We start from the raw sequence: 27,238 nt of genomic DNA, 5'->3' as shown, positions 1-27,238 counted from the left end.
ATTCCTGCAAACCTTTTCCTGGTAGCAGTGCCCCATGCTTCGAGTAGCTCGTCCACTTCACCAGAAGCTTTACACACATTAGTTTGTTCAACACCCTCAAAACCCTCTTCCCCACTTGACAGAGAAAAACCCAAGGCAGAAAAAAACTAGCCAGCTTTCCCAAATCTACACAACCACTTGGGGGTAGAGATGAGCACTGGAGGTGAGCTAGTCACATGCAGCTCCCTACGCGGGTCCCAGTCACAGCCGAGAGGAGGGAGGTGGCCCAAGGTCAGTGGGCATCTCAGGGCTCCTATGGTTTGGAAAGGACTGACCACTCAGGCAAAATTTTATAGTTAGCACAGCTTGGTGTCATTAAATACATATGAGAAAGATGATTCAGGGGTTTGGATAGAGTCTTAGTGTGTGGACTGAATTCTGTACAAAATACTTTTGAAAGGTGTTCAACTGCCATTCAGCTGCAGTGGGAAACATCAGAGTCTTACTGAACCAACAGAACCAACAGAATAAGAAAAGCATTAATGGAACCAATTTCTTGGATAGATACAGACTGTTTCTGGCCAGTAGCAAATACCCTTGAGTGCAGACTGTACTTCTAATCAGACCTGGTATCTCTGTATGGACCTGTTTCGACTGAAGCTATGACCAAAGGTTAGCAATTCTATCTGAGTTTGGTTTGGGAGCTGCCACTGCAGGTATGGAAAACCCTGCCCACCACTCCCATACCTGTGCCCATCCTCCCCCACCACGGCCCCGTCTCTCCATGTCGGGGTCAAGGACAAAACCAGACAGGGCTGTCTTTGGTAAAACACCACTGCTTCACACACAGCACCACGACTGAGGGCATGATGTCCCTTTAAATCAGGTTCTCTTCTTCCTCCTAGACAACATCATCAAGAGGATCTTTAATATTTTGAAGTTCACCTGGGTCCTGTTTCTGGCAACCGTGGACAGTTTCACAACGTGGCTCAACTCCATCTCCAGGGAGCACATCGACATCTCCACCGTCCTGAGGATCGAGCGCTGCATGCTCACCAGAGAGATCAAGAAGGTAGCCCTGCTCGTGACCCTGCTTCACTTCTGCCCGAGTCACAAAGGCTCTGAGAGCCAGTGTCCAGACCTCCATGGAAGCTCAGACAAAATCCTTCCTCTCCAGTCTTTGCAAAACCCCTCTGGGTTTTTGGTGTATTTCAGTCTGTCCCATGCTCAGAATGAAAATATGCACAGTCCGCGCGCACGCATGCACTCACACACACACCCTCACCCTCACAGTCCTGGGATCTCGGCCAGCATGTTCACTCTGTCTCCTCTCATTACGACAGTTCGCAGCTGCACTGGCTCTGTTTTGTCTCATAAAGGATCATGTGCTTTAGTCTGGGAAGTTTGACCTGAAATTTCTCACAGGGAAAATAAGGAATATATACATCTGGAGGCTCAGACGGTATAGGACCTGCCTGCAATGCAGGAGACCCACGTTCAATCCCTGGGTCCTGAAGATCCCTTGGAGAAGGGAATGGCAACCCACTCCAATATTCTTGCCTGGGAAATGCCACGGACAGAAGAGCCTGACGGGCTACAGTCCATGAGGTGGCAAAGAGTTGGACATGACTGAGGGACTGAGACAAAACATAGCCATAGATGGTTTATAGATTACATTTGAAAAAAAAATAGTTCACAGCTGGAAAGGTTACTTTCACTTGGCAAAATTTTCTACATAATTATTACAATATTATCTACAAAATTATCTACATTATTATCTACATAATAAAAAGAAGGGATTTCTTTTTAATTTTTTAATTTTATTTTTTGAGATGTGGGTGGCATATACCATTTTATTCATTTCAAGCTTACAACATAATAACTTAGTATTTATGTGTATTGTAAAATGATAACCATAGTAGATCTAGTTAACCTCCCTCACTGCACCTGTTATAAATTTTTTTTCTTGTGAAGTAGACTTTGAAGATCTCTTCTCTTAATAACTTTTCAATACACAATACAGTATCATTAACTCTAGTCACCATTGCATTCCCATGATTTATTTATTTCATAACTGCAAGTTTGTACATTTGACCATCTTCAGTCTTAAACTAGGAGGGGTTTCCTGTTCAGCATGACCCAGTAACACCCAGCACCATTAATTCAGTGAGTTGACATTAATCCTCAGCTTGACTGACTTGGCTTTTCATCCTGCTGGAGGTGTGTGTGATGGCGGAGGGTTGTCCACACTGAGAAACACTGATGTCTGCCCAGGGCTGTGACAGTATCTCCCTCTCTGCAGGGCAACGTCCCAACCCGGGAGAGCATCCACATGTACTACCAGAACCACATCATGAACCTGTCCAGGGAGTCAGGACTGGACACCATCGACGACCATGCTGGCACTGCTGCAGGCATACAGAGCGCCCACAGGATGGACAGCTTGGATTCCCACGACAGCATCTCCAGGTACGTCCCGTGCTCCATAGTGGTGCTGTTTTCCGCAGGGATGACAGAGGTGAGAGATGATGGGAGAGGTGCAGGCTGATCAGAACCTTGCGGGTGCCCAGCTGCTCTGGGCTGTCTCCGTGGGCATGGCCTAGCAGAGCATTGCTGCCCCTGGTCCGAGCAGAGAGAAGCAGATATCAGTAATAAATTATTAGAAAGACCCACATGACTGCCAGGCCCAGGACTGGGATTTCCAAGCTGGAGTTAAAGTCAGACAAGCCTCCTGACACAAAATGAGTAATTGTATCAAGAACTGCATCTTCAGTGCCTTTAAAATGCTGTTCCACAAAGTTTCTTCTATTCTAGAGTCTTTTGCCACTTGTTGCTCTCCATCTTCTTCTTTCAGAAATTTTACTTTATGATTCGGAATCGTAAAAATTTGAGAAGTGGTTCTGTGGGCCCCACCTTCTGAGTTGTGTGGTCACACCCCTGCTTCACACAGGCCCCTGCACTGACCCTTTCCCAGGGCTGCAATGTGTGTGGGTTTCCTCACTTCCTTAACAGACTCCTTGAGATATACTGTTATCATCCCCAATTGACAGGGACATGAACTTCTTGTGAAAGATCACACATAATTACACATTTTTTCCTGTAGAACTTCAGGCGTTTCCCAGGCTTACTGAATATTATGCATGAGCCTGGCTTAAGAATAGTGGCTCCAGAACCAAACTCTGAACCCAATGAATCAAACAGAAAATTAGAAAGTGAACTGAAAATCGGTTGTTCATAAAATAAACATACATGGTTCCTATATTAGTAACTTTCAGCCGTGTAACAACTGATAATATGGTCAATTAAGAAAGTAAATATTGTAAACCACAACTTTAGGAGGGAGAAGAAGAAAAAGAAAACAAAGACTGGCTAAAATAAAATCAAGTAACTGCCTTTAAATCTGATCCAAGTTAACAAATCTGCACCCATAGTCAAAAGCTATGAGGTGGGGGATATTAAAATTCATTGGTTGCCTTTTAACAAAGACTGTCAAAATATTCCAGCATTTTTAAATGGTCAATCCATCGATAAATTTATTAATAGAAAACCAATACCTTTACAATTATTTTTAATGTCCTTTTACTCATTATTTGTAACATAAAGAAAAGGGAGACACCGTATAGGTCATTTATGCCCTTAGTAACTGAGTGAACATATTTGCCCTCTTCTTAAAGGCCAAGGAGAACTTCCACCTTTTTTTTTGTTTAGGAAACTTTCAAATCTCCAAACAATTGTGTGTCTGCAATAGAGTCCATAAGAAGCCACACTGATTTCTGACGAGGTAGTGGTCTTCTCTGGGAGGGACCCCAGTGTGGACATTTGCCATCACCACACAGGTGCCCTGGGGCAGGTAGCGTCACCCCCAACAGGGACACAGGGACCCACATGCTCTATGTAGCCCAGCCCCTTAAGGACCCAGCTTGCAAGGAGTTGTCCCACCTGCCCCATCTCACCCACTTTTCCCTTCAGCAGACAGTAGAGGGGGTTGGGGTAGGAACCTAACTAATGTGCTTATGTTACTTTTGACTTATTGGAACAGTCACGATTTCCTTCAAATCCAGATGTAAAAAATGGTTGTTTTATGAAATCAGATATCCTCTACCTTCCCAGAAAATAAAGTTCCTTCAGGAAACATTGGTGACATTCCAAGGAACATTCCTAGATACATTCACAGTGTTTATTATTTGGAATGTGTGCTCTGTGCCCCTGGGATGGCTCCAAGTGACCTGAGGACATCAATTAGACTTGTCACCTGTTTTTGTAAAGCTCCTGCTCTTCCCTCTCAGTTTTAAAACTGTCTTGGCTTGGACGACAAGTTAATCCACTGCAAATAACCCAGTAGTGTGGGGTCTGAGGGCAGGCTGCATGGTGGCAGAAATCACCCAAGAATTAACAAGGTAAAGAGGACTTTGTGGTCAGAGCACTGATTCCACACAGAAAATCGGGCAGGTCAGAGTGCATGGCCTGTTTCTGCTGCAAACTCCCCAAAGGCTGGGGGATCCACCTCTGAAAATATGAAACAATACAGAAGCTCAGAGATCCAGATCCCCATCTCATAAATGATGAGACTGAGACCCAGAAGAGTGGGGAAGGATTTATCTAAAATCTGGCATGTAGTCAATGTCCACTATGTTTCTACTTCATCTCACCAATCTCCTCTTCTTGTTCAGGATGAGTTGACATCAAAAGGAATCAGGGTTGTTCTTTAAAATCCTTATTAGAGACCATTTGGTTGCTCACCTTGTCTCCTCTCCCATTGCTGGGTCCTGTCTTGGCCATGTGGCTGTGACACGCAGTCAGTGTGTTCTCCCGCAGAGCACTCGGGGGTAGGGACTGCTAAGGCTCTGAGAACCTGAAAGCCCTTCAGCAGTGCCATGAGTGCCTCAAATTCCCCACCTCCAGAGGGGACCCCAGAGGTCACTCCATCGTCTTGAATGGTTTCCATTTCTGCCCCACGGTCACTGACTAAGGGTGCCTACTGTGAGGCTGGCACACAGCAGGTCCCCTGGTGCAGTCACATGAGGCTGATGTTCATTCAGTAAATCAGTTGTTTGTGTGATGAAGGGTCAGCTGGGTCACTCACTCTCGGGTTGGAAGTCAGTGCCCCGGGAGCCTCAATGTCAAGAGCTTCAGGGGATGTGCCTCTTTGGGGTTAAACTCCGCATGTGAACTGCCATCATGCCTCCATCTGAGCTGTTGGCTGCTACTGAGATCACTCAGTAGCAGCTCAGCCCTGAATCTGCCTCAGTTTCCTCCCTGACTGTCAAGTGACAGGCACTGAGGATTCAGCCAGTGGGATCTCACCCTGCTGACACCCGCCAAGACCTAGAATGTGATCACAGAGAAAAACCACTCATTAGGCTCAATGAACAGTTAACAGACAAAATGGCCCTGCCACTGCTGGACTTCCTATGTTGTTGCCTTTGTACCATTTCTTTTCTTTTCTTTTCGATGTTGGTTTATATCCAGTTGCATATCAAACCAGCATCTCTTCTCCAAGTCATCCAGTTTGGCTCAACTGAATATCACTCAGAAAATGGGGTGGAAAATTCAGTTTGTTGCAGTCAATCCTGAGCTTCCTTCTTTTCTTTTGGAAACCATGTTTTTCAAATGGCATTTTTATATAAATTTTACTTGAGCAGGTGTTTCTGCTTAAGAACTGAACTCAGGATTGGGGAAGGGGGGCTCTGAATAAAATATATTTCCTGTCATTGAAAAAAAAAAAACCTCAGCCGTACAATTGTAAAGATGAATTTTGCTCTGTGAGAGGCAGGTCAGGACTTGTCATTATTCTAGTTGCCTGTCCCACCCAGAGAGCGACACTTCATCCTTTATCATCAGTTCTGTTCTCAGCCCAGTGCTCCCCCGTCTCATCTTCCCTTCTCTGTCCTGGAGCCCCGCTGCGGTGGCCGCTGTCCGTGGTGCTGGAGTGGCGTGTGGTCTGCTGCATGGCGGTCTCTGGGTCTCTTGACATGTGTGACTCCTGTTTCTGGCGCTGTTTTAACACTGTGTCTCTGTAACTGTTTGCGCTGCTAGCTGCTACACGGAAGCAACCATGCTGTTCTCAAGGCAGTCCACCCTTGATGATTTAGATGGACCAGAAACTGTGCCTAAAACGAGTGAGCGCGCTCGGCCCGGGCTCCGTAAAATGCTCAGCATGGATGTGTCCTCCTCGTCAGCCGAGAGCGCCAGCTTAGCCTCCAGGTGCTCACCCGTGCATGCTTTGTCCGTGACCGTGTCAACCCCTTCCCGTGCCATTGCACAGAGGAGTTATTGTGACCTGTGTGTTTTCGTTCACTTTTGTCTTAAGAAGGTGCATGACTAATGAAAGCATAACCAGCATCCTTCCTGGGACACAACTGGTCATTCCCAGGATAGTGTTCTATTCAACTAACTGCTCTTTGCTTTTTGTCTGTTAGGAGTTTCTTAAAAATCCTACTATAAACATTGTCTTCCATTTTGTAAGTATTCCACACTTTCTATTTCCAAAGCAGCAAGCATGTTTCCTCCCTGGTTGAGGGTGCCAGGAGGCAGTCCTCACAGGGAGAAGTGGATCAGGAAGAGTAGGAAACGTTCTCATAATTTTGTTCAAAGATCCACACAGTAGGAGATAATCCCAAATTCTGTATGTAGTCACGTTTGGTCAATACAGGATGAATCTGTCCACGTGCTACATGCCCAGCTGACATGAAAGTTAGAATATATTCAACTGTTGTTTTTAAAATAATATTAATCACTTCTCAGCCTTTCGGCTAAGATCAAGTGTAAAATAATATTATTATGCAGTAGAGTATATTACTTTGGGAGACCTTAACTTGTTTGGCTTGGGAAAGATTACTTTGGGCTTATGCTTTCTCATTAAATCCCACAATAAAAACTATAATCATGCATAGAAATGAAATCACTTGCTTAAAATCCAAAAGCCCTTCTTTGAAAAGTCAACAGGAGCACAGAAGCACAAGCTGTATTGTGCTTATCCTAACACCAAACAACCACCCAAATAACCCAATCTGAAACTAAGGGCAGTGTTGTCAGGTCAGGCAGTGTTAGGTCTCTGTTGCCAGCGGCTATGTACGGATGCACATTCAGAGCTGCAGGAGGCTGGCACCCAGTGTTTCAGGGAACGCCACGGCCGTTTAAGATGTCCTCTGGTGGGCACAGGCTATGCCATTCCAATCTGCTGATTCCTGAACGTACCAGGATTTACCTGAATCCCTTTGGGGCCAGACCTCATCAAAACCCATACACAGCATGCCTGTGATAGGTCATGGTCCCTCTGGAAGTTAGAACCTGTTGTGGGGCTGGCTCCAGTGGTCTGAAAACTGGGTGACCAGTCAGTTTGATGGCCATGTCTAATCAAGGTAAGTCTTAGCCAAAAACTGTTGTCTTGGCATTCTGAGAGCCTAATGTGCTGTAGGCACATGTAGGGCCAAAGCCCTGGGGCCCTGAACACCCCTGAATTAGGAACAAGAGCTCATGCAAGTCTGGCTCTTTAGCCTCAGGGCTCAGCCAGACGCATTCATTCATTCACATGTGTGCACCAGTGACCATGACAAGAGAAATGGGTATAGTCTGCACCTTTGAGCATCTCAGTGATATGACCCCAGATGCTCACACATGCCATTTGGGGAGCAGCACCATCTCAGAGCCTAGCAGATGATCACTGCACACCCCGTACACTCGGCATCTCCAGGTGACTTTCCCCTCCTCTCTTCAGGGCCGGGTGTGTTGGGGTACACAGCACAGCAGGCAGGCCTTGATCTCATGGTTGTGACTGCTGTACTGTCGTTTCCAGTGTTTCTTGCATGAACCCATCAGGGAGAGTTAGAAGAAGGAAAGGAGAGATGCAAAAGGGAAGACAGGGCACAGAAGTAGAGTGAAGACCAGGGAAGAGGGGCTCCTGGAAAATGAAGCTGGAAGAGGAGCTGGCAGTGAAAGCCATTTGGAGGAGAGAGCAGGAGGGCAGTCAGAGGGGAGAGTGGGTGCAGCCCCAGGAGAGACCCTGGGGCAGAGAGTGGTGGATGGGGCTTCCACGTGCCAGGTGGTGGGGAGTCGGGAAAAGGACGATGGTGAGCGTCCAGTCAGGTGTCAGAGGCACCAGTGAGAAAAGGCCCAGGATGGAAGTGCAGGGAGGAGCCAGCATAAAGGACGAAGCAGGCTTTATCTTGCCAATGGTCCACCATTCCGGGCCTCCCCTTAAGGGTCTGGGTTCTGTTGAGAGTAGAGTGCGTCTTGGCCAAGACCTATGGACCCAGCCAGCTGAGACATCTCCTTTCCCTGGGCACCTTTCTTTACAATCTGTGCTCTGGGAAGTGCACTGTGCTCACTCTGTCCTGACTGGAAATAAACAGTGGGCCCCGTGCCTGGGAACATCGATGGGACTGAAAAGCTACACACAGGAGGGTTTGGCGCCCCAGGACCTGCCGCCCAGCACCCTTCCCCCGTCTCTGCACCCAGACATGATTATCCAGAAGGAACAAAGCAGATGGAACGTGGGAAGTGAGGAGGCATCCCCCCACCCACGTTCCTGGGTGCGTGGCGGTGGGTGCCGCGGAAGGCTGGGGGAGTTGCTGAGGCCAGGTGGCACCCTCCGTGTCTCCTGACAGCGAGCCCACGCAGTGCACGATGCTGTACTCGCGCCAGGGGACCACGGAGACAATCGAGGAAGTGGAGGCTGAGCAGGATGAGGAGGCGCCCGAGGGGGCCCGGGAAGCCGAGTCCCCACAGGACCCCACGGAGGACGGCGACGTGGAGGCCCCGCCATCGTACAGCAAGGCTGTCAGCTTTGAGCGCCTGTCCTTTGACTCCCGGGACGACTCGGCCGGCCAGACCCACATGGAGGTCAGCCCAGACGACAGCCGCTCAGACCGGCTGGAGGCCAGCATCCTGCCACCCCTGACCCACGAGCTGACAGCCAGCGAGCTGCTGCTGAACAAGTAAGAGCTGTGGCCACAGCGATGGCGCTGGGAGTGACCCTTAGTGTCCACTGGGCTGCTGGGTGCAGAGACCATGTGGAAAAGGTTCCCCTAGACATTTAGAACCACATGCATGCTCACCTCTCTCTCTGTAACACGACAGGAGGTTGACAGCACAGGATGCCTGGGGACCCAGGCAGGAGGGAGGGGTGGGCGGGGTCTCGCTGCATGGAATCAGTGCCCGGGAGGAACTGAGGCCAGCATTCTGTCAGGATGTTCCATGACGACGAGCTGGAGGAGTCGGAGAAGTTCTACGTGGGGCAGCCACGCTTCCTGCTGCTCTTCTACGCACTGTACAACACGCTGGTGGCCCGCTCCGAGATGGTGTGCTATTTTGTCATCATCCTCAACCACATGGTCTCCGCCTCCATGATCACCCTCGTGCTGCCCATCCTCATCTTCCTCTGGGCCATGCTGTCTGTCCCCCGGCCCAGCAGGCGCTTCTGGATGATGGCCATTGTCTACACAGAGGTAGGCGTCCCTCCAATGGACCTGCCTGACCCCTGCTTCACATAGTCAGTTAGAGGGATCGTCTTAGGTCAGCACGTGATTATAACCAGCAGTTGTTGGTGCTGAGAACTATAGTTGTCTTTTCACATCTCACACCTCACACAACATAGGAGCTAATATCATTCCGTAAAAAAGGAATAAGGAACAGCCTTTATGAGATTAAATAATTGGCCCAAGATGGGCTTCCCTGATAGCTCAGACAGTCAAGAATCTGCCTACAATGCACGAGATCCAGGTTTGATCCCTGGCTGGGGAAGATTGCCTGGAGAAGGAAATGGCTACCCACTCCAGTTTTCTTGCCTGGAGAATCTCATGGACAGAGGAGACTGGGAGGTCACAGTCCATGGGGTTGCAAAGAGTCAGACACAGCTGAGCGATTAACATTTTCACTTTACCCAGCTGGTGAGTGGTGGGGGAGGCTTTTGAGATCTGGTGTCTGCCCTGTGATATTGACCAGCAAGATGGCAAGTATGAGGCAGACACAAGCACGGTGCTAGGACCGGTGCATGGTCAGTGAGTGGACATTGGATCTAACAATACAGTAAGCACTTGAAACACAGTTGGATGCAGTTAATCCTGATGATGTAGACATTGGAGGAGTGTTTCAGTGTCAGTCTCTACAAACATCTCCACATTTACACCCTGGGCTGGCAAGGTTTTGTTTCATTCGCCTTTATTTCTTCTTGAGGAGAACTTCCAGTGAGCAATAAAATGCTGAGAGGAAAGAGTGCAGAATAAAGTGAAAATTGTCTATAGTATCTGTGCAGTTTTCTCCTAAAGATTACAAACTAAAGCCATACTTGCAGAATAAAGATCCTGCTGTTCACATTTGTCCTAATGACCTCATTTAATAGCTGAATATCTGTATAAGTATCTAATTGAATCAGCACAAACTAGCCCTTGCATGCGTGCTAAGTCACTTCAGTCATGTCTGACTCTGCGACATTATGGACTGTAACCCTCTAGGCTCCTCTGTCCATGGAATTCTCCAGGCAAGAATACTGAAATGGGTTGCCAATCCCTTCTCCAGGGGACCTTCCCGACCCAGGGATCAAACCCACATCTATATTTCTCCTGCATTGGCAAGTGGGTTCTTTATCACTGGTGCCACCTGGGAAGCCCAGAAACTAGCCCATTCCCTGACAATAGCAGAAGTCATTTGAGCCAAGTCAGGAGTAACCTCCATGGCCCCGCTGTGTCTGTGGTCACAGGCCCTGGAGGTGTGGCTCAGGGCTTGTCCTGAAGTCAGTATCTGTGGAAAGAGAATTTGTTATTCCACATGCTGTGTGCATTCCCAGCACCAAAACTAGGCTTTTTCCCTTAATGTTTGTATCACTGTTCCTCATCTAGAGCTACTCTTAAAGGGCGTCATTTATTCTGATTTCTCACGTCTGTCCAGGTGGCCATTGTGGTCAAGTACTTTTTCCAGTTTGGGTTCTTCCCCTGGAACAAGAACGTGGAACTGAACAAGGACAAGCCTTACCACCCACCCAACATCATTGGGGTGGAGAAGAAGGACGCCTACGTGCTCTACGACCTCATCCAGCTGCTGGCACTCTTCTTCCACCGCTCCATCCTAAAGGTACTGCCCATCCACCACCTCTGGGATGTTTCCGAGGACCCGGCGCTGGGATCATGAGGGGCTGGGGGCCACGGGCGAGGTCTATCTGTGTGCTCTTGTTTTCTTTGTTAACAGTTTTATTCATTTCATTCGTTTTCTCAGCACTGTGTACTCAATAATGGAGTTTGTGATTCGCTGGGGGAAATTTCCCCCTACTTCTACTCTGTGATGCATGCGTGCATGCTAAGTTGCTTTAGTCATGTCAGACTCTTGGTAACCCTATGGCCTATAAGCCACCAGGCTCCTCTGTCAATGGGATTCTCCAGCAAGAATACTGCAGTGGGTTGCCAATCGCTCCTCCAGGGGATCTTCCTGACCCAAGAACCCACACCTCTTATATCTCCCTATTGGCAGGCAGGTTCTCTACCAGTAACACCACCTGTGAAGCCCACCCTGGGATGAAGGCACCGTGATTATCCTGTGTTTGTGGGAATTGCCCAAAGGGTGTGTGGTTCTTACTGATGGATCCATCAAATCGTTCCTGAGTTGAAGGCAGATCACTGGGGAGCTAGAATTTGGGGTCTCCTCTCCAGCCTGACCTTAGCCCACCCCCTTTTAGGAGCATTGCTTTTCTCATGGTTTTTTGCTCTGAAATCATTGGTTTAGTGAGAGACTGTCCAACCCATGGGCCTGGGGATCCAAAGTTGTGCTCCTAGAGAGGTCACTTCTGAGAAAACCATGCCTGCATTGCTCTGGGAAGATGGGTATCTTGGGATCTGTACCTCCTGTCATCCTGCTGAGCACCTGTAGAGTTTCTCATCTCAGACACTGTGAAATATAAGCTGAACTTGTGATACACCACTCAAGTCTACACGTTAGAGATTGTCACACAGCACGCCTTGGATGTACTGATGTGCCTACGGTCAGAATCTCACTTTCCTTCTCTTGTTTTAACTGTCTCCCTGTATTGATATAACATATCTTACATTCATTTTATCAAGTAGTATCTTTGTTAGTTCCTTTTCAGAACAAGCTTGGCCTAAGTTAAGCACACATGTGCCACGTCCAGCACAGCGGGTGAGAAAGACCTGAAACGGGGGTGAGCGCGTAATGAAAAGACAGACACATATATATAATTTGGCAAACGGGGAGTCAGGGGGCCCTCTTGCTCCTTTCAGCCCACACTTTTATTGGCAAAAGTCACATCAGATCACTAGGGAATAGCTATACTGGGGAGTTTGATTAGCGGAGTTTGATTTGCTGTTGATCAGGAACATCTTGTTTTGTTTTCATGGGGATGGATGAAGGGGTAGGCAGTGTAGCGGAGCAGAGAGCACATCCCGCCCCAAGAATGTCCATTTAGCATGCTTACCAGGACAATCACAAGGGCGCAGTTTGCCACACCGTCGAGTCATGGGACAGGTTCTGGTCTCTGCTCCACCAGGCTGCCATACACACATACATCACACACACATACATCTAAATGTGTGTTCGACCTCTATCCTACTTGGTAGGCTGTTTCACACAGGCTTTTACCTATGTGGACTGTAACCAAGATCTTCACTCTGCCTTCTGTCACCTTGCAAATTGCCAGTCCCTAACCCTCCATTTGGGGGAGTCTTTCTTGAGTCACTGGGGTGTGGTGAGTTTGCAAAAGTACATATAGGTAGATAATAAGCTTTCTTAGGATCCCTGACCTTGCTTTGGTTTTCTTATCTTTTTTAAAAAATTTCAGCTTTGTTGATGTATTGTTGCTCAGTTGCTAAGTCATGTCCAACTCTTTGTGACCCCGTGGACTACAGCACACCAGGCTCCCCTGTCCTTCACTGTCTCCTGGAGTTTGCTCAGATTCATGTCCATTGAGTCAGTGATGCCATCGAACCATCTCATCTGTCACCTTCTTCTCTTCTTGCCCTCAATCTTTCCCAGCATCAGGATCTTTTCTAATGAGTCGGCTCTTCCTATCAGGTGACCAAAGTATTGGAGTTTCAGATTCAGCATCAATCCTTCTGATGAATATTCAGAGTTGATTTCCTTTAGGATTGACTGGTTTGATCTCCTTGCTGTCCAGGGAAGCCTCAAGAGTCTTTTCCAGCAACACAGTTTGAAAGTATCAATTCTTTGACACTAAGCCTTCTTACATCCGTACATGACTACTGGAAAAATCATAGCTTTAACTAAAGGATCCTTTGTTAATGTATAATTGGCCAGTGAAATTGTAAGGTATCAGAAGTGTATATGTGGTGATTTGATTAGTGTATATATGGTGCAAGGACCCCCGTCTGGTTGGTTAACACATCCACCAGTTCCTCACCTGCCTATTGGTCGGCATTTGGTGGGAACACTTAGGTTGGCTCTCCTAGCAGTCTGCACTGTCCAGCAGTGTTGCTGGCTGCAGTCGCCCTGTTTGACGTGTGGTTTCCTATCCTGAGGGACACGCTGGTGGCCTGGATGTCACGGGGCCGAGCCCCAGCCTCTGTCTGGACAGCAGGCTGAGCTGTCCCTTTTCCGCCTCCTCAGTGTCATGGCCTCTGGGACGAAGACGACATCGTGGACAGCGGCTCGGACAAAGTGGACTCAGACGACGAGCTGTCCCTCGGCCACGGCAGGAGGGCCTCCTCCGACTCGCTCAAGTCCATCAACCTGGCTGCATCTGTGGAGTCGGTGCACGTGACCTTCCCCGAGCAGCCGGCTGCCGTCCGGAGGAAGCGCTCCAGCAGCGGCTCCCAGACATCACAGGGATCCAGCTTTTCCTCGAATAGGTCCAAGAGAGGTATTGCTGCGTGGTGTCACTGTAAGGAGTCTCGAGCAGAGTTACTCCCTGGTGCCAGGGGGTCAGGGGCAAGGGAGCTGGGTGCTGTCAAGGTAGCAGATACTGTGATGTGAAATGAATGTACTTCGTAACCAGACAAAGTTCAAATCCTGGCTGAGCTGTGTGTGTGGCCTGGGGTGCTCACATCCCTGTCTAGGGTGTCTGTCTGAATTCCCCAACCCCCACCTAGGACAAAGATTTCAGGTGTTGGTGAAAAGTGACCAGCACGCTGCCTTGTACATAGTGAGTGTCAGACACAGGGTAGTTGTCAATCATACCCAGAGATTCTGCCAGGTGTGCCCAGAGTGCTGTACATCATGATTTATTTTGAAAGTACACTTAGACTTAATCAATAGGAGCTTTAAGCCAAACCACCTAGTTATTTCCTAGGGTAGTTACTAATTTCTTACTAAACAGCCAGTGACAGGAAAGTACCCGTGCATTACGGTCGCCCCTCCTGGGGTAACTGCGCTTTTGTGTTGACAGTGCTCCTGTCTGAATCTCTCCAGGCCCTCTGTATTCATCTTTTTTCTGGCCACCACTGGCAGGCCATCTCATATTGGTTTTACAGTTAGAGAAATTTGGTCCTGAAAAAAGGCATGGTCCTGGACCCAGACTAGAAAACCCACAACCAAAACCTGGGACCCCATCGAGCAGGAGAAAAACTGCTCCCCAGTCTAATTCTTTCTGGGACAGAGGTCCCACAGCCACCCAGGAAGGAGCCAGCAGTGAGTTTAAAAGCCCACGGATGCCTTTGGCTATGGAACCAGAGTGGGGGCTGCAGATCCCAAGTTCTCCGCCGCTGTTCTTACAGACATGTGTGCATCCCACCCTCTAACCAGCCTCCAACAGTCCCTCTGCCGTGGGGGTGGCGGGCTTCTACGATAGTTACGGCAACAGATGCACAGCTCACGGCGCGTCTCGGTTCCTTCTTGTCTCCAGGCAGCACGAGCACCCGGAACAGCAGCCAGAAAGGAAGCAGCGTCGTGAGCATCAAGCAGAAGAGCAGACGGGAACTTTACATGGAGAAGCTGCAAGAACACTTGATCAAAGCGAAAGCTTTTACCATAAAGAAGTGAGTGAGTGCGTGAGGATACCTGGGGGCTGGGAACACTTCCTCAGCATCAGCCAAAGGTGACATGCTTGAGAAGTGACCTGTCCCATCAAAAGTGTCATCAGCTTCTGGCAGAACAAAATGCCCCGCCGTGATATTGCATTAAAAAATCACTTTCCAATAGGATGATTCGTTTTTATATCCATTGCACTTCTAAACACACTAGCTCACGGTGTGTAATTCCAGGCACACGAATGAGTCCAACCAGACAGGCAATGAAGTCAAATCAGAAGGTTCTCAGAGATATGCTCACCCTGTAGAGGGAAGCCGAGGTGCACTTGAGAAGAGGTTCGCCTCTCGTGCAGCCCAAGGTCACCAGCCAAGGTCACAGGGCCCCCTCCCCAGGTATCAGGGAGGCAGACCGGCAGCAGACGGGAGTGAAAACAGGGCCAGTGCCTCAAGGCTGGCCCTGAGCCTGAGCTCTGAGACCGAGGACACCTGGACACGGTCTTGAATTGTGAACAATGAAGAGGAGGGGCAGAGATTAGGCAGACATCCAGAGTGGAGGCACAGGGATGGAGGAAGCTGAGCCCCAGAGCCCAGGATGATGCCTGGCCCCAGGGACGAGGGCAGAAAGGGGAGGAGCAGGGCTCCCGGCATCTACCGGGGCCCAGCAGGACCAGGAGGTCCTGTCCCTCTCACTGCAGCCCAGGCCCTCGGGTCTCGTTACACCTTTTACAGAAGAGGAGATGGGAGTACACAGGGCTCAGTAGTAGGATCCAAGTCTCACAGGTGGCGAGTAACTGAGTCAGGGCACAAACCAGCCCCTTGTTTCCGGGGCTACCACTCCATTATGCTTCAGGAGAGAAGCCGTGAACTTGCTCAGAGTCTGTGTCAGAGCAGGGGCCCCTGCCCCCAGCAGAGTGTCCTGAGACTGGAGCAGGGGAGGGGGAGCTGTGGAGGAGAGCAACAGAGGGTGGAATGATGGGGTCTCTGGCGGGTCCTGCATTTCCACCCACCCCACACTGGGTGTCTGTCCCATAGGACCCTGCAGCTCTACGTGCCCATCAGGCAGTTCTTCTATGACCTCATCCACCCTGACTACAGCGCTGTCACTGATGTGTATGTGCTTATGTTCCTGGCGGACACCGTGGACTTCGTCATCATTGTCTTCGGCTTCTGGGCCTTCGGGGTAGGTGGGGGACCGAGGCCACCGCACCCCGGGGATGAGCGATGCTGTCCTGCGGGTGCGTCCAGGCCTGAACCTACGGTCTCCTCCCCAGAAACACTCGGCTGCGGCCGACATCACGTCCTCGCTGTCCGAGGATCAGGTGCCAGGGCCCTTCCTGGTGATGGTGCTCATTCAGTTCGGGACCATGGTGGTGGACCGGGCGCTCTACCTCAGGAAGACCGTCCTGGGAAAGGTCATCTTCCAGGTCATCCTGGTGTTTGGGATTCACTTCTGGATGTTCTTCATCCTGCCTGGCGTGACCGAGAGGTGAGGCCTTGGAAACTGGAGCTGTGGGGCCATTTTCCTGCACCCCGTCGGGGAAGGAAATGTTTTGTAAGGATAAGCCCATAGGGAAGGAGAGGGTAGGAGTTAATCAGTACCACTGCAAGTCAGGGTTTAACACAATGCAAGTGCATTGTCTTACAGCTCTGCAGGCCAGGGGGCAGACCCAGGCCTCACTGGACTGAAATTACGATGTGGGTGGGGCGGCGGTCCTTTCTGGAGAGTCCCCAGAGAATCCATCTCTTGACCTCTTCCAGCTTCAGAGATGCCTGGGGTCTCCTCCTCCTCCTCCAAACCCTGCATCTCTTCCCTGCCGCGTCTCCTTCTGCCCACAGCTGAGCAAGGCTGTCCAGCTAAGGCCTGCTCGTGGGGGCCCCCGGGCAGCTACTCTTCTTCCCGACCTCCAGGTCCCCAACCCTAGCATGTCTGTCAAGTCCTCTTGGCCGAGGAATGTCACATGTCCCCAGGTTCTGGGGGTGAGGACATACCCATCTTTGGGTGGGATCTGGAGGCATTCTCCGGGTGACCACACTGCCCTCCCAGCTTTGGAGGATGTCATTAGCTTAGGAATGACTCCTGCCAACCAGATGCGGCTGAGACGTCTGTGATAAGGACCTGCCTTTAGAAGCCAGAGGGATGCTTAGGCTTTTCTCTCACCCTAAACTGGTGTCCTTCTGTACTGTAAGAGCATCCCACCCTGAACTTTTCTGTTTTCTCTCCCAGGAAGTTCAGCCAGAACCTGGTCGCTCAGCTGTGGTACTTCGTCAAGTGCGTGTACTTTGGGCTGTCCGCCTACCAGATCCGCTGCGGCTACCCTACTCGGGTCCTCGGCAACTTCCTCACCAAGAGTTACAACTACGTCAACCTCTTCCTGTTCCAGGGGTGAGGGCGCTTGGTGCCATCCTGGCCATGCACAGGGTGTGGGGGATCTGGGGTCAGTAGGGGTATGGGGAGGTGCAGTGGGAGGCAGATTCTTTACCACCTGAGCCGCCAGGGATGGGAGTGATTCTGTGGCCATGAGGGGAGGGGAGCCTTCACAAGTGGCGCTAGTGGTAAAGAACTCGCCCTGCAGTGTGGGAGATGTAAGAGACATGGGTTCAATTCCTGGGTTGGGAAGATCCCCTGGAGGAGTGCAGGGCAACCCACTCCAGTATTTGTGCATGGAGAATCCCATGGACAGAGGAACCTGGCAAGCTTTAGTCCATAGGATCGCAAAGAGTCAGACACGACTGAGTAGCTGAGCAAACAGCACACTCCCATTCACCAGAGCATCAAAAATAATAAAATACTTCAAGATAAATTTAGCCAAAGAAGTTAAAAGATTTTTACAAAGAAAACTATAAGGCTTAATGAAAGAAATTGAAGACACTTTCAAATGTATTTATAAAAGGAATTCCAGTTTTTTAAGACCATCAGCCAGAAAAAAAGGAAAGGCAAATACCATTCCTTAACATAATGAAAAGCAGTTGTATTCCATGTTGAATTTTTATAGTAACAGTGACCTTGAGAATTTTTCTGAGTTGTCAGGGCTGACAGTCCAGACGTCCATGAGCTTGCAAGATTGTCCGGTGATGAGGCCAGCCCACAGCTATCCTTCTAACAAGACTTGGTTTCTACAGGTTCCGCCTTGTCCCTTTCCTGACGGAGCTGAGGGCTGTGATGGACTGGGTGTGGACAGACACGACCCTGAGCCTGTCCAGCTGGATCTGTGTGGAGGACATCTATGCTCACATCTTCATCCTCAAGTGTTGGCGGGAGTCGGAAAAAGTAAGCCAATAGCAGTGCCTCAGCTGTATTTGTGTCTTTTAGATACAGGCCGGTTCTAAGATTGATAGGACCTTCTGCAAGTTTTGTGGCCCAATAAATGAGGTAGAACCCACCAGGACCTATGAACGCCCCATTGACTTCACCCCGCTGGAGTTAGGAATCTGGACCTGCCGCTGCCATAGCGAGAAGAGCCTCCAGATGGGCAGATGCTTGTTGTGGTTGTTGTGAGAAGAGGTGACACGGTGCTAGACCACACAGTCAATCTAAAATGGCTCATCTGGGAGCAGGAGGGGGTGAGATGTGCTGGAGGAAAGTGGTCCAGGTGTCTGAGACTCAGGTTCACCCTGAGTCACTCTTCGATGAGGGACAGAGGAGGCAACCTCTCTGTGCAGAGAAAATTAAAGTGAAAATATCTGCTTATTCTACTAGGTTGGATATTAAGGTTTAGATGTGGATGGAATCATGATTCCATCAATCCTAAATGAAATCAGCCCTGAATACTCACTGGAAGGACTGATGCTGAAGCTGAAGCTCCAATACTTTGGCCATGATGCGAACAGCCGACTCACTGGAAAAGACCCTGATGCTGGGAAAGACTGAAGGCAGAAAGTGAAGAGGGCAGCAGAGGATGAGATGGTTGGATGGCATCATCAACTCAGTGGACATGAACTTGGGCAAACTCTGGGAGATGGTGAAGGACAGGGAAGCCTGATGTGCTGCAGTCCATGGGGGTCGCAAAGAATCGGACATGACTTAGCGACTGAACAATGGCATGATTATTCAAGGAATTTTTCAAAAGTTTATAATACGTATGTAGTTCAGCCTCCAGAGTACCCGTTAAAGAACACAGGTCCTGTAGAAGCAGCATCTAAGTATGGAATAGGCGTGTAGACCCGAGCAGCCTCCACGACACAGGGCGGAGCTGAGCCCTCCACTCGCCTGCAGGCTGAGCTCTGGGCTGGGGAGCCCTTGATGCAGCAGATGGAGGTGATTCCAGCTTGGACAGTGTGGTCCTGACAACATGTGTCACGAACGAAGTTAAAATGTTTTCCACCCGCCAAGGGAGGGGAGGAGCCCCTTGAAAGGCACAGTTATGAATATTCAGGAATTTAAAGTAAAATGTCTTTCTTCCACCTGATCCTTTAAAACCAGGTTTATTCAGCAGAAGCTTTGGTCCCTTGGTCCACAGGTCTGCCTCCAGCAAACCCAGAGAGTCCTTTTAAGGAAAATGCCACTCAGGCCCCAATGGACCCTGTTGGGGTCACAGAGCAGGCTCCTCACAGCCCAGCATCACTGCCTCCCTTGTTCCAGGGCTGGGTCTGGATGCATTCTGAACAGATTCAGGACTCAGTCCTGGGCAGACTTTGTGGTCATAGTGCCCGCCCTTCCTGGGGACACCACCTGAGTGTGCCACCCTCCCATTGCAGAGGTACCCGCAGCCCCGGGGGCAGAAGAAGAAGAAGGTGGTCAAGTACGGGATGGGGGGCATGATCATCGTGCTGCTCATCTGCATCGTCTGGTTCCCGCTGCTCTTCATGTCTCTGGTCAAATCTGTCGCCGGGGTCATCAATCAGCCCCTGGACGTCTCAGTCACAATCACCCTGGGCGGGTACCAGGTAACCATGCCCCTCTCCGGGTCTCCAATCCCCCGCCCCACTGTGGGTCCTTACACAGCACGGCCCTCTCCCTGACCACCACCCGGATGACCTACTGAGGTTCAGTGGACCCCCATCTCCTGTCTGAGTATTGATAGTTCTGCAGATATGTGAGCTAAGGTGCAGGAGAAAGGGAAAGAGAGCTCTGCACTAGCTGTGGGTAATACACGGTCTAATATTGTTCTCAGAACCCAGGATGCACAGAAGGAATTTCAAATATTAACTGTCCCATGTGTCTTTGTTTTCCAGCCTATTTTCACAATGAGTGCCCAGCAAAGCCAGCTGAAAGTTATGGACCAGCCAATGTTTAGTAAATTCATTAAAACTTTTTCTAAGGACACTGTAAGTAGATGCATGGAGTTGGTCTCTGTGAACAGCTGTCACCTTGGCCAGCTGACTGTCGTCACCTTACTCACCACTTGGCCACGACCTGAGCTGGAGGGCAGGACTTCCTAGGGATGATCAGTTGTTACACTGCAGGTTCCTGGCCACTGGCCACTTTGATTATCCAAGATGTTGTGTCTGTATTATTGGACATAAGTGATAATAAACATAATTCTAATTCAGAGAATCTTCATGTTAAGCACAACAGGTGCTGATCCTTTTAAAGTCTCTAAAGTTTTAAAATCGTGGTAGATATTGATCCCTTTGACTGGGAGGTCTCCTGCAGGAGTCTATCCTAAGAAAGTCATTCAGGATATGGGAGAAGCCCCAGGCAGGTACCTGCTTGTGACAACATCCTCCACATTCACAAGAACTAGGCAGCTTGGGGATTCAACAAGTAGGACTGAACGAATCAATTATGGCAGATTTTCCAAGCAAATTCCTTTCTAATAAGATGATAATTATGAATATGATTTCATGGCATGAAAATTTCTCAAAACGAAAGAGATTTAAAAGGATGCCATTATTTTAAAATTGATTTTAAAAATTAAGACATGCATCCTTAACTGTATAGAACGGGAATCAAGTTCTGGTGGTGGAATTGTGGCTGATGTCATCCTTCTCTCTGCATTCCATGCTTTTAATAATATGACAGCATGACTCTTCATGGTTGAAATCAGCTTTACAAATGATACTTTTCATTTAAGTACAGTGATTAGGCAAACAGATGCTTTTCCCCGTTGTAAAATGATTGGCCTGTAATGCCCACTGTCAGCGCTAGTCTTGAGGAATACACAGCTGTGAGGAAGGGCCCAGATGTCCAGGGTGGATTAAATTTGTCTCTCTTATGAGAGGGATGTTCCCCAATAGTTGATACATTTCTTTTTTTAGTGGGAAGGAAAAGAAAACACTAAATCATCTGATTTTTCTGTACTGTTTGATTGGAGTGATTCCGTGGCCTTGTGGGGAGGGGGCCTTCCCAGGTGGTGCTGTGGTAAAGAACCCCCGTCCCGCAACAATGCAGGACATGTAAGAGACATGGGTTCAATCACTGGATCAGGAAGATCCCCTGGAGGAGGCCATGGCAACCCACTCCAGTATTCTTGCCTGGAGAACCCATGGACAGAGGGGGCTGGCAGGCTACAGTCCATAGGGTTGCAGAGTTGGGCACGACTGAATCTGCCCAGCACCCATGCCCATGAGAGTAGCAGCACGACCACTGGGGTCTGGTGATGTGACTGGAGCTCTTAGCACCAGAACACACCAGGCACCCCATTGGGACGAAAATCCCTCTGCAAAGCCAGATAGAGGGAAGGGTAGTCACCTTCTTGCATGTCCTCGGGGGTGTGGTCTATTTATGCAGCTGTGTTTGTGTGCATACAGGGTGCTATGCAATTTCTGGAAAATTATGAAAAAGAAGACATAACAGTTGCAGAACTGGAAGGAAACTCAAATTCTTTATGGACCATCAGCCCTCCCAGTAAGCAGAAAATGATACACGAACTCAAGGACCCCAATAGTAGCTTCTCTGTTGTTTTTTCATGGAGTATTCAGAGGTAGTTACTGGATTTCCGTGCATAATTTCCCCCTTTTCCCCAACCTGAACTTGGGGTGGGGGTGGGGGGCGTGGGAGGTTAGAAACCTCAGATTAACATGGATCTGGGTTCATGTTACTTCTTGGGTAACATCCATTCAATGCCACAGCTAATGTTTTTGTGTGTTATTAAACAGTGATTTGCCTGAGACTCATTGGCCCAGCAAGAACGTCTCAATTTTCCTTTTTCTACTAACTTTAGCTCTAAAGCCACTGACCGTGAGGTCTGTGAGCAAAAGAGAGAGGTGGAGAGAAAATAAATAGAGTCATGACTCATAAAATGAAACCGAGTTGGGTGATGCATGAGATTTCCCTGAGCTCGGGGTTTGGTCTCATAACACAGGACCTGTAGCCCCTGGAACCCCGAGTCTCCCTTGCCACCCCGAGCACTGGGCAGCCCCTGTGACTGTTTTCTCCAAGCCTGAGCTGGGGGAGCCCCTTGGGCAGGTCCAGAGCGGCAGAGCAGGGGTATTCCTACACTCCCCCCCGACATGAGCCTCTGGCCAGCCTGTGGCCACCACATCACTTATCTCAGGAAAAGTTCTCACATCCAAAGCCCAACGTGTCCGCGGGGCTGCTTGGGGACCTGACCCAGCACCTTGGCTGATGAGCTTTGTTTCTCTCAGGACTCCAGGCAGGCGTGGGGTAGGCTTGTTGGGTGCACAATACCAGCTTCTTGGCTGGAATTAAGAGAGAACCATGATAGGTAAAGAAGAAAGCCTTCTGGAATCTGAATTCAGAGGGAAGTAGTAAAGAAGGATTTTGGAGAGGGCTGCTGAGACTTTAAAGAACTCCTTCTTTAATCTTATTTTCTCCTTTTAAATGTCCCAAACTCCCCACATGGAATTCAGTGTTGGCAAAAATGCACTTCTTAGCCCTTCTTTGAAGAGCCACCCCCCCAAAATTAAAAACCAATTTCTGGTTGAACATTCTGTTTTTAATTGAGATAATGGACATGTGGCATTGTTCTAGTTGCAAGGGAGCAACATGGTGATTTAATATTTATGTACTTTTCAAAATGGGCACCACAGTGTCTAATGAACACTCACCACATGGTTACCAACCATTTTCTCCTGTGATGAGAACTTTTAAGATCTACCCTTAGCAGCTTTCAAATATGCAGTGGAGTTTTATTAAAAATAGTCACCATGCTGTTCATTACCTAACCAGGACTTAATTATGTTATAACTGAAAATTCATTCCCTTTAACTTCCTTTCATTCCTGAAATGAAATAATTCATTTCATTCACCACCACCACCACCTCTGGGAACCACCAATTTGTTCTCTGTATCTATGAGTTCAGGTTTTGTGGTTTTATTTCTAGATTCCACATACAAATGAGATTATACAGTATTTGTCTTTACCTGACTTATTTCACTTAGCCTAATGCCATCAAGGTTCATCTGTTGTCACAAAGAGTAAGATTTCATTCTTTTTATTCCTGAATAATATTCCATCATGTGTATGTGTCATATCTTCTTTATTCATTTATCTGGACGCGTGTGTTGCTTCTGTGTTTTGGCTATTGTAAATGCTGCAGTGAACATGGTGGTGCAGATATGTTTTCATTTGCTTTGCAAAAATACCCAGAAGTGGGATTGCTCCTATAGTAGTTCTGTTTTTAGTTTTTTGAGGAATCACCAAACTGTTTCCCACAGTGGCTACCCCAGTTTCCATTCCCACCAACAGTGCACAAGGGTTCTCTTCTCCCCACATCCTCACCAAAACTTGCTGTCTCTTGTCTCTTTAGTGATGGCCATCATGGCCATTCTGATAGATGTAAGGTGACATCTCATTGTGAATATTCTGTTTAAAGTCTGGATTCTGTGAGTCCTCATGGAGACTAACATCGCTGGGCTAATATAAAGTGCCTCAGAGCCCTATTAGATGCTCAGGTCCATGTCTCTTTGGGTCCCCACACTCTTCCTCCTCACCTGTGGTCTGTGTTGAAGGTGCTCGCAGCCTCCTTGGCTGTCTGAGAGGCTGGATGCCCAGCTGAGGTGAACAGAGAGGTGGGGGTTGACGACTGTGGACCCAATGAAACTTGGTGAGAGGAGTGTTTCAGGAGTTTTCATCTCACCTGCAGATTTGTGAATAACCACTGACCTTGACCTCTTCTTTTTTCTTTCACAGAAACATGAGTCTGGGTGCAAAAGCAGAAATAGCAACAGATAAGCTTTCTTTCCCTCTTAAAAACACGACACGAGAGAATATTGCTAAAATGATAGCCGGCGGCGACACAGAAAGTTCCAGGACGCCTGTGTGAGTTGGTCATCGTTGTTAACACAGTGACAGTCGGCGTATATGTCTGGTGCAGAGTCCCCTCTGCAAACATAGGTGGGCGAGAAACTCAACCTGCTCACTCGGGTGACTCGAGTGAGCCTGTGCTGAGCCCCGACGGGCTGCATCAAAGCCCCACCTGCTCTCCGCCCACTCCGCCCCCCAGCGAGTCTGGGGAGGACAGAGCTCTTCTCCAGGTGACAGACCTTGCTCCCACCTGGCGTAATCACCAAGGAGAGGCCTCTGGAGACCCTTTTCTACCGTCACCCCTGCTTCTGGGGCACTGAATGCCTGGCTAATGGAGGGGAGTGAGGAGAAGGCAAGGGGGCAGAAGGGAAAAGTTATGTCTTTATATATTCTCCCGCCACACAACACTGCACTCCAAACCCCTACGCTGTGACGTTAGAGTCTCATGTCAGAAGCAGCAGGAGCAAACAACTGCTGCTGATCCCAAACTGCCCAGTGCCCAGCGCCATCCCATCTGTCCCCCTTTTTCTGCCCCAACCCACGTCAAAGCGCTGAGGGTGAGAACCACCACCATGCAACCCTCAGACATGATTCTGAAAGGACCCCATGTCAGACACTGAACACCAAGGGCCCCTGAGAACCGTCAGGCTCTCCCCATCGCTTCTCAGATGAGAAAGCAACCTAGAGAGACGGAGCAGCTGTGGGCTGAGGGCTCGGATTCCAGTCCTCTGTTCCCTACACCCGCATCCTCATATCAGCTGGAGCAGCCCATTCCGCTATACGGAATTTTGAAATCCTGAAAATTAAAATTGGAAGAGTGGGCGGATCTTGTCAAGAAAGATAGCCCCTTGCTTCAGAAAAGTCACAGGTGTGGAAAAATCTGTGTAGCCATTTTTAAGCCATTAACTAGCTTGGTACAAAGGTGGCCTGAACATCTGGTTAGAACCTGGTGAATTTATTCAGATTTGGAGACTTTTGATTTTAATGGACACTACGTGTATTTACATTATGTAAAATACACATACACTATGATGACTGAACGTTGCATAATTATAGGAAGACTCTCACCATTATTTGTTTGAAATGAAGTTGAAAGTAGCAAAAAAAAAGGAAATCATCATCCATGGTGATGCAGTGGTAAAGAATCTGCCTGCCAATGCAGAAGACTCAGGAGATGTAGGTTTGATTCCTGGGTCGGGAAGATTCCCTGGAGAAGGAAATGGCAACCCACTCCAGTATTCTTGCCTGGAAAATCCCATGGACAGAGGTGTCTGGTGGGTTATGGTCCATGGGGTCGAAGCAACTGAGCACGCAAAACAGCTAGAACTTAATTACCTCTTTTTTTTTCTTCTTAATTCCCAGGACCATAGAAAGGATTTACCCATACTACGTGAAAGCACCAAGTGACTCTAACTCCAAACCCATAAAGCAGCTCTTATCTGGTAAGAATGAGAAGGATCACTTCAGAATGGTTCTTAATCTTTTCTTTCAATCAACGTCTATAGTTTGCCCTTTCAGCCTCTATCAAGCTCCTTGGCCAGGTTTCTTTCTCATGTGACATGGTTCACAAGACACCTAAGGCTCCAGGCTGTGTCCACCAGCAAGAAGGGATCACTCACCCACCCGGGGCATGTTCATCTTCCTTTCTTCATCAATATAGAACTTGATTTGACTGAAATCCATGTTGAGTGACAGGTTAGCTGATTTATCAGAACCTATTTACTTGCTTCTATTAGCAAACACATCTTTGGCAGAAAATTGCCTCCTACAGTGTTAATGCCAAAGGCCCCATGATAAAAACAATAAAAAGATGGCAGGAAATGGACATGATTCAGCCCAAGGGTGACTGAGTGCCAGTAGTCGGGCTCCATCTATTAAAGTTCTCACCCAGCAAAACTCAGCTCAGAGGTCACCTCCTCTGGAAAGCCGACCAGAAGCGGCCTCCCCAGGCTCACAGACCTTGTTGGTACAGGTGCTGTGGTGGTTGCCACATGCCCATAAACTGTACTTGTGGAGGTGGCCTTTCCCACTGGACCAGGCTGCGTGCGACTGGGTGATCCCTGAGCACCTCCTGGAGCACCTTCTTCCTGGAAGATGCTCAATAAACAGGGCTAACAGGAAGGAGTCCGTCAATTCCATCACAAGTCAGTTATTGCGGTTTTTAAATGTCTAGTTAGTTGTTGGGGCTTGTCAGCAAAGATGTTCCAGTAATGGGGTTCCCTTCTCCCTGTGATGTGGTTGCCATCTCATGTAGCAGCAGGACTGGCCTCTTGGAGAAAAAGAGAGACCCTCCTCTGCCAGGCCCACCACTCCTTTTCCTCACAGAGTCAACATGCCCCTGTGCACTCATCCTGGGACCCAGCGCCATGGGTACCAACCATCTTGTGCCATCCCAGAACTGCTGTGTGCATTAAATCCTTAAACATTCCTGCTGACCAGATTTCATGTTTCTCCTTCTCCAGAAAATAATTTCATGAACATCACGATCATTTTGTCCAGAGACAATTCAACTAACTCGAACAGTGAGTGGTGGGTTCTCAACTTGACTGGGAACAGAATCTACAACCAGGAAGCGCAGGCCCTGGAGCTGGTGGTCTTCAACGACAAGGTCAGCCCCCCCAGCCTGGGGTTCCTGGCCGGCTACGGGTAAGGAGCCGTTTTGCCATCAATGGTCATGACAGGGCCCCTTCTGCACCACACCAAGCTGAGGACGGACGTCTTTTATCTTCCTAGAATTCTCAGATTCTATAGCTGTGTTATTAGAATTCACAGATCCTTGGCTCTTCATATTATATTTTTAAAACTTTATTGAAGTATAGTTGATTTACAGTGTTGTGTTAATAGCTATTGTACAGCAAACTGACTTAGTTATACAGGTATATGTATTTCTTTTTCATATTCTTTTCCATTATGGTTTGTCACCGGGAACTTTGTTTTAAAAAATGAGGAACCAGAGTCCCAGAGAAGTGAAAAATGCCTTGGGTAGTCCTTCCAACCAAACACAGGACCTGAAGCCATATTTGTCGTATCTCCAGCTTTTTAACTATTCCTTCCTGCTACCACACAGTTCGGTGCAATTTGGGGTTTAATCTAGAAATTGGGATTGAGTTCTCTCTTTTCTGCTGATGTTGCCTTCTGACCTTAGCAGATGAAAGTCAGTCAGAAATCAGTTTGGGACGTGCCTGA

The 27,238-nt window shown here is 48.6% G+C and overlaps 1 protein-coding gene across 3 annotated transcripts in view; it reads left to right on the top strand.

Moving 5' to 3' along the window:
* PIEZO2 (piezo type mechanosensitive ion channel component 2) overlaps window positions 1-27,238 on the top strand; it is a 246,335-nt gene that overhangs the window by 214,825 nt on the left and 4,272 nt on the right. For 2 of the 3 annotated variants that reach the window (XM_065932593.1, XM_065932591.1), the window contains exons 35-51: window positions 885-1,051; window positions 2,282-2,448; window positions 8,586-8,915; window positions 9,167-9,425; window positions 10,864-11,046; window positions 13,546-13,798; window positions 14,780-14,912; window positions 15,936-16,083; window positions 16,175-16,389; window positions 17,128-17,286; window positions 18,024-18,171; window positions 19,599-19,787; window positions 20,076-20,168; window positions 21,594-21,766; window positions 23,939-24,067; window positions 25,415-25,494; window positions 26,515-26,698. In XM_065932593.1, coding sequence (XP_065788665.1) covers window positions 885-1,051; window positions 2,282-2,448; window positions 8,586-8,915; window positions 9,167-9,425; window positions 10,864-11,046; window positions 13,546-13,798; window positions 14,780-14,912; window positions 15,936-16,083; window positions 16,175-16,389; window positions 17,128-17,286; window positions 18,024-18,171; window positions 19,599-19,787; window positions 20,076-20,168; window positions 21,594-21,766; window positions 23,939-24,067; window positions 25,415-25,494; window positions 26,515-26,698 — 3,010 coding nt within the window. Of the gene's footprint in view, window positions 1-884; window positions 1,052-2,281; window positions 2,449-8,585; window positions 8,916-9,166; window positions 9,426-10,863; window positions 11,047-13,545; window positions 13,799-14,779; window positions 14,913-15,935; window positions 16,084-16,174; window positions 16,390-17,127; window positions 17,287-18,023; window positions 18,172-19,598; window positions 19,788-20,075; window positions 20,169-21,593; window positions 21,767-23,938; window positions 24,068-25,414; window positions 25,495-26,514; window positions 26,699-27,238 lie in introns of those variants that run through there. The other variant, XR_010662900.1, reaches the window with a different exon arrangement.

Source organism: Muntiacus reevesi, chromosome 4 (assembly GCF_963930625.1).
Source record: "Muntiacus reevesi chromosome 4, mMunRee1.1, whole genome shotgun sequence".
Lineage (NCBI taxonomy): Eukaryota > Metazoa > Chordata > Mammalia > Artiodactyla > Cervidae > Muntiacus > Muntiacus reevesi.
Note: the sequence above shows the minus strand (reverse complement) of the source record. Positions and strands in the feature narration are given on the sequence as shown.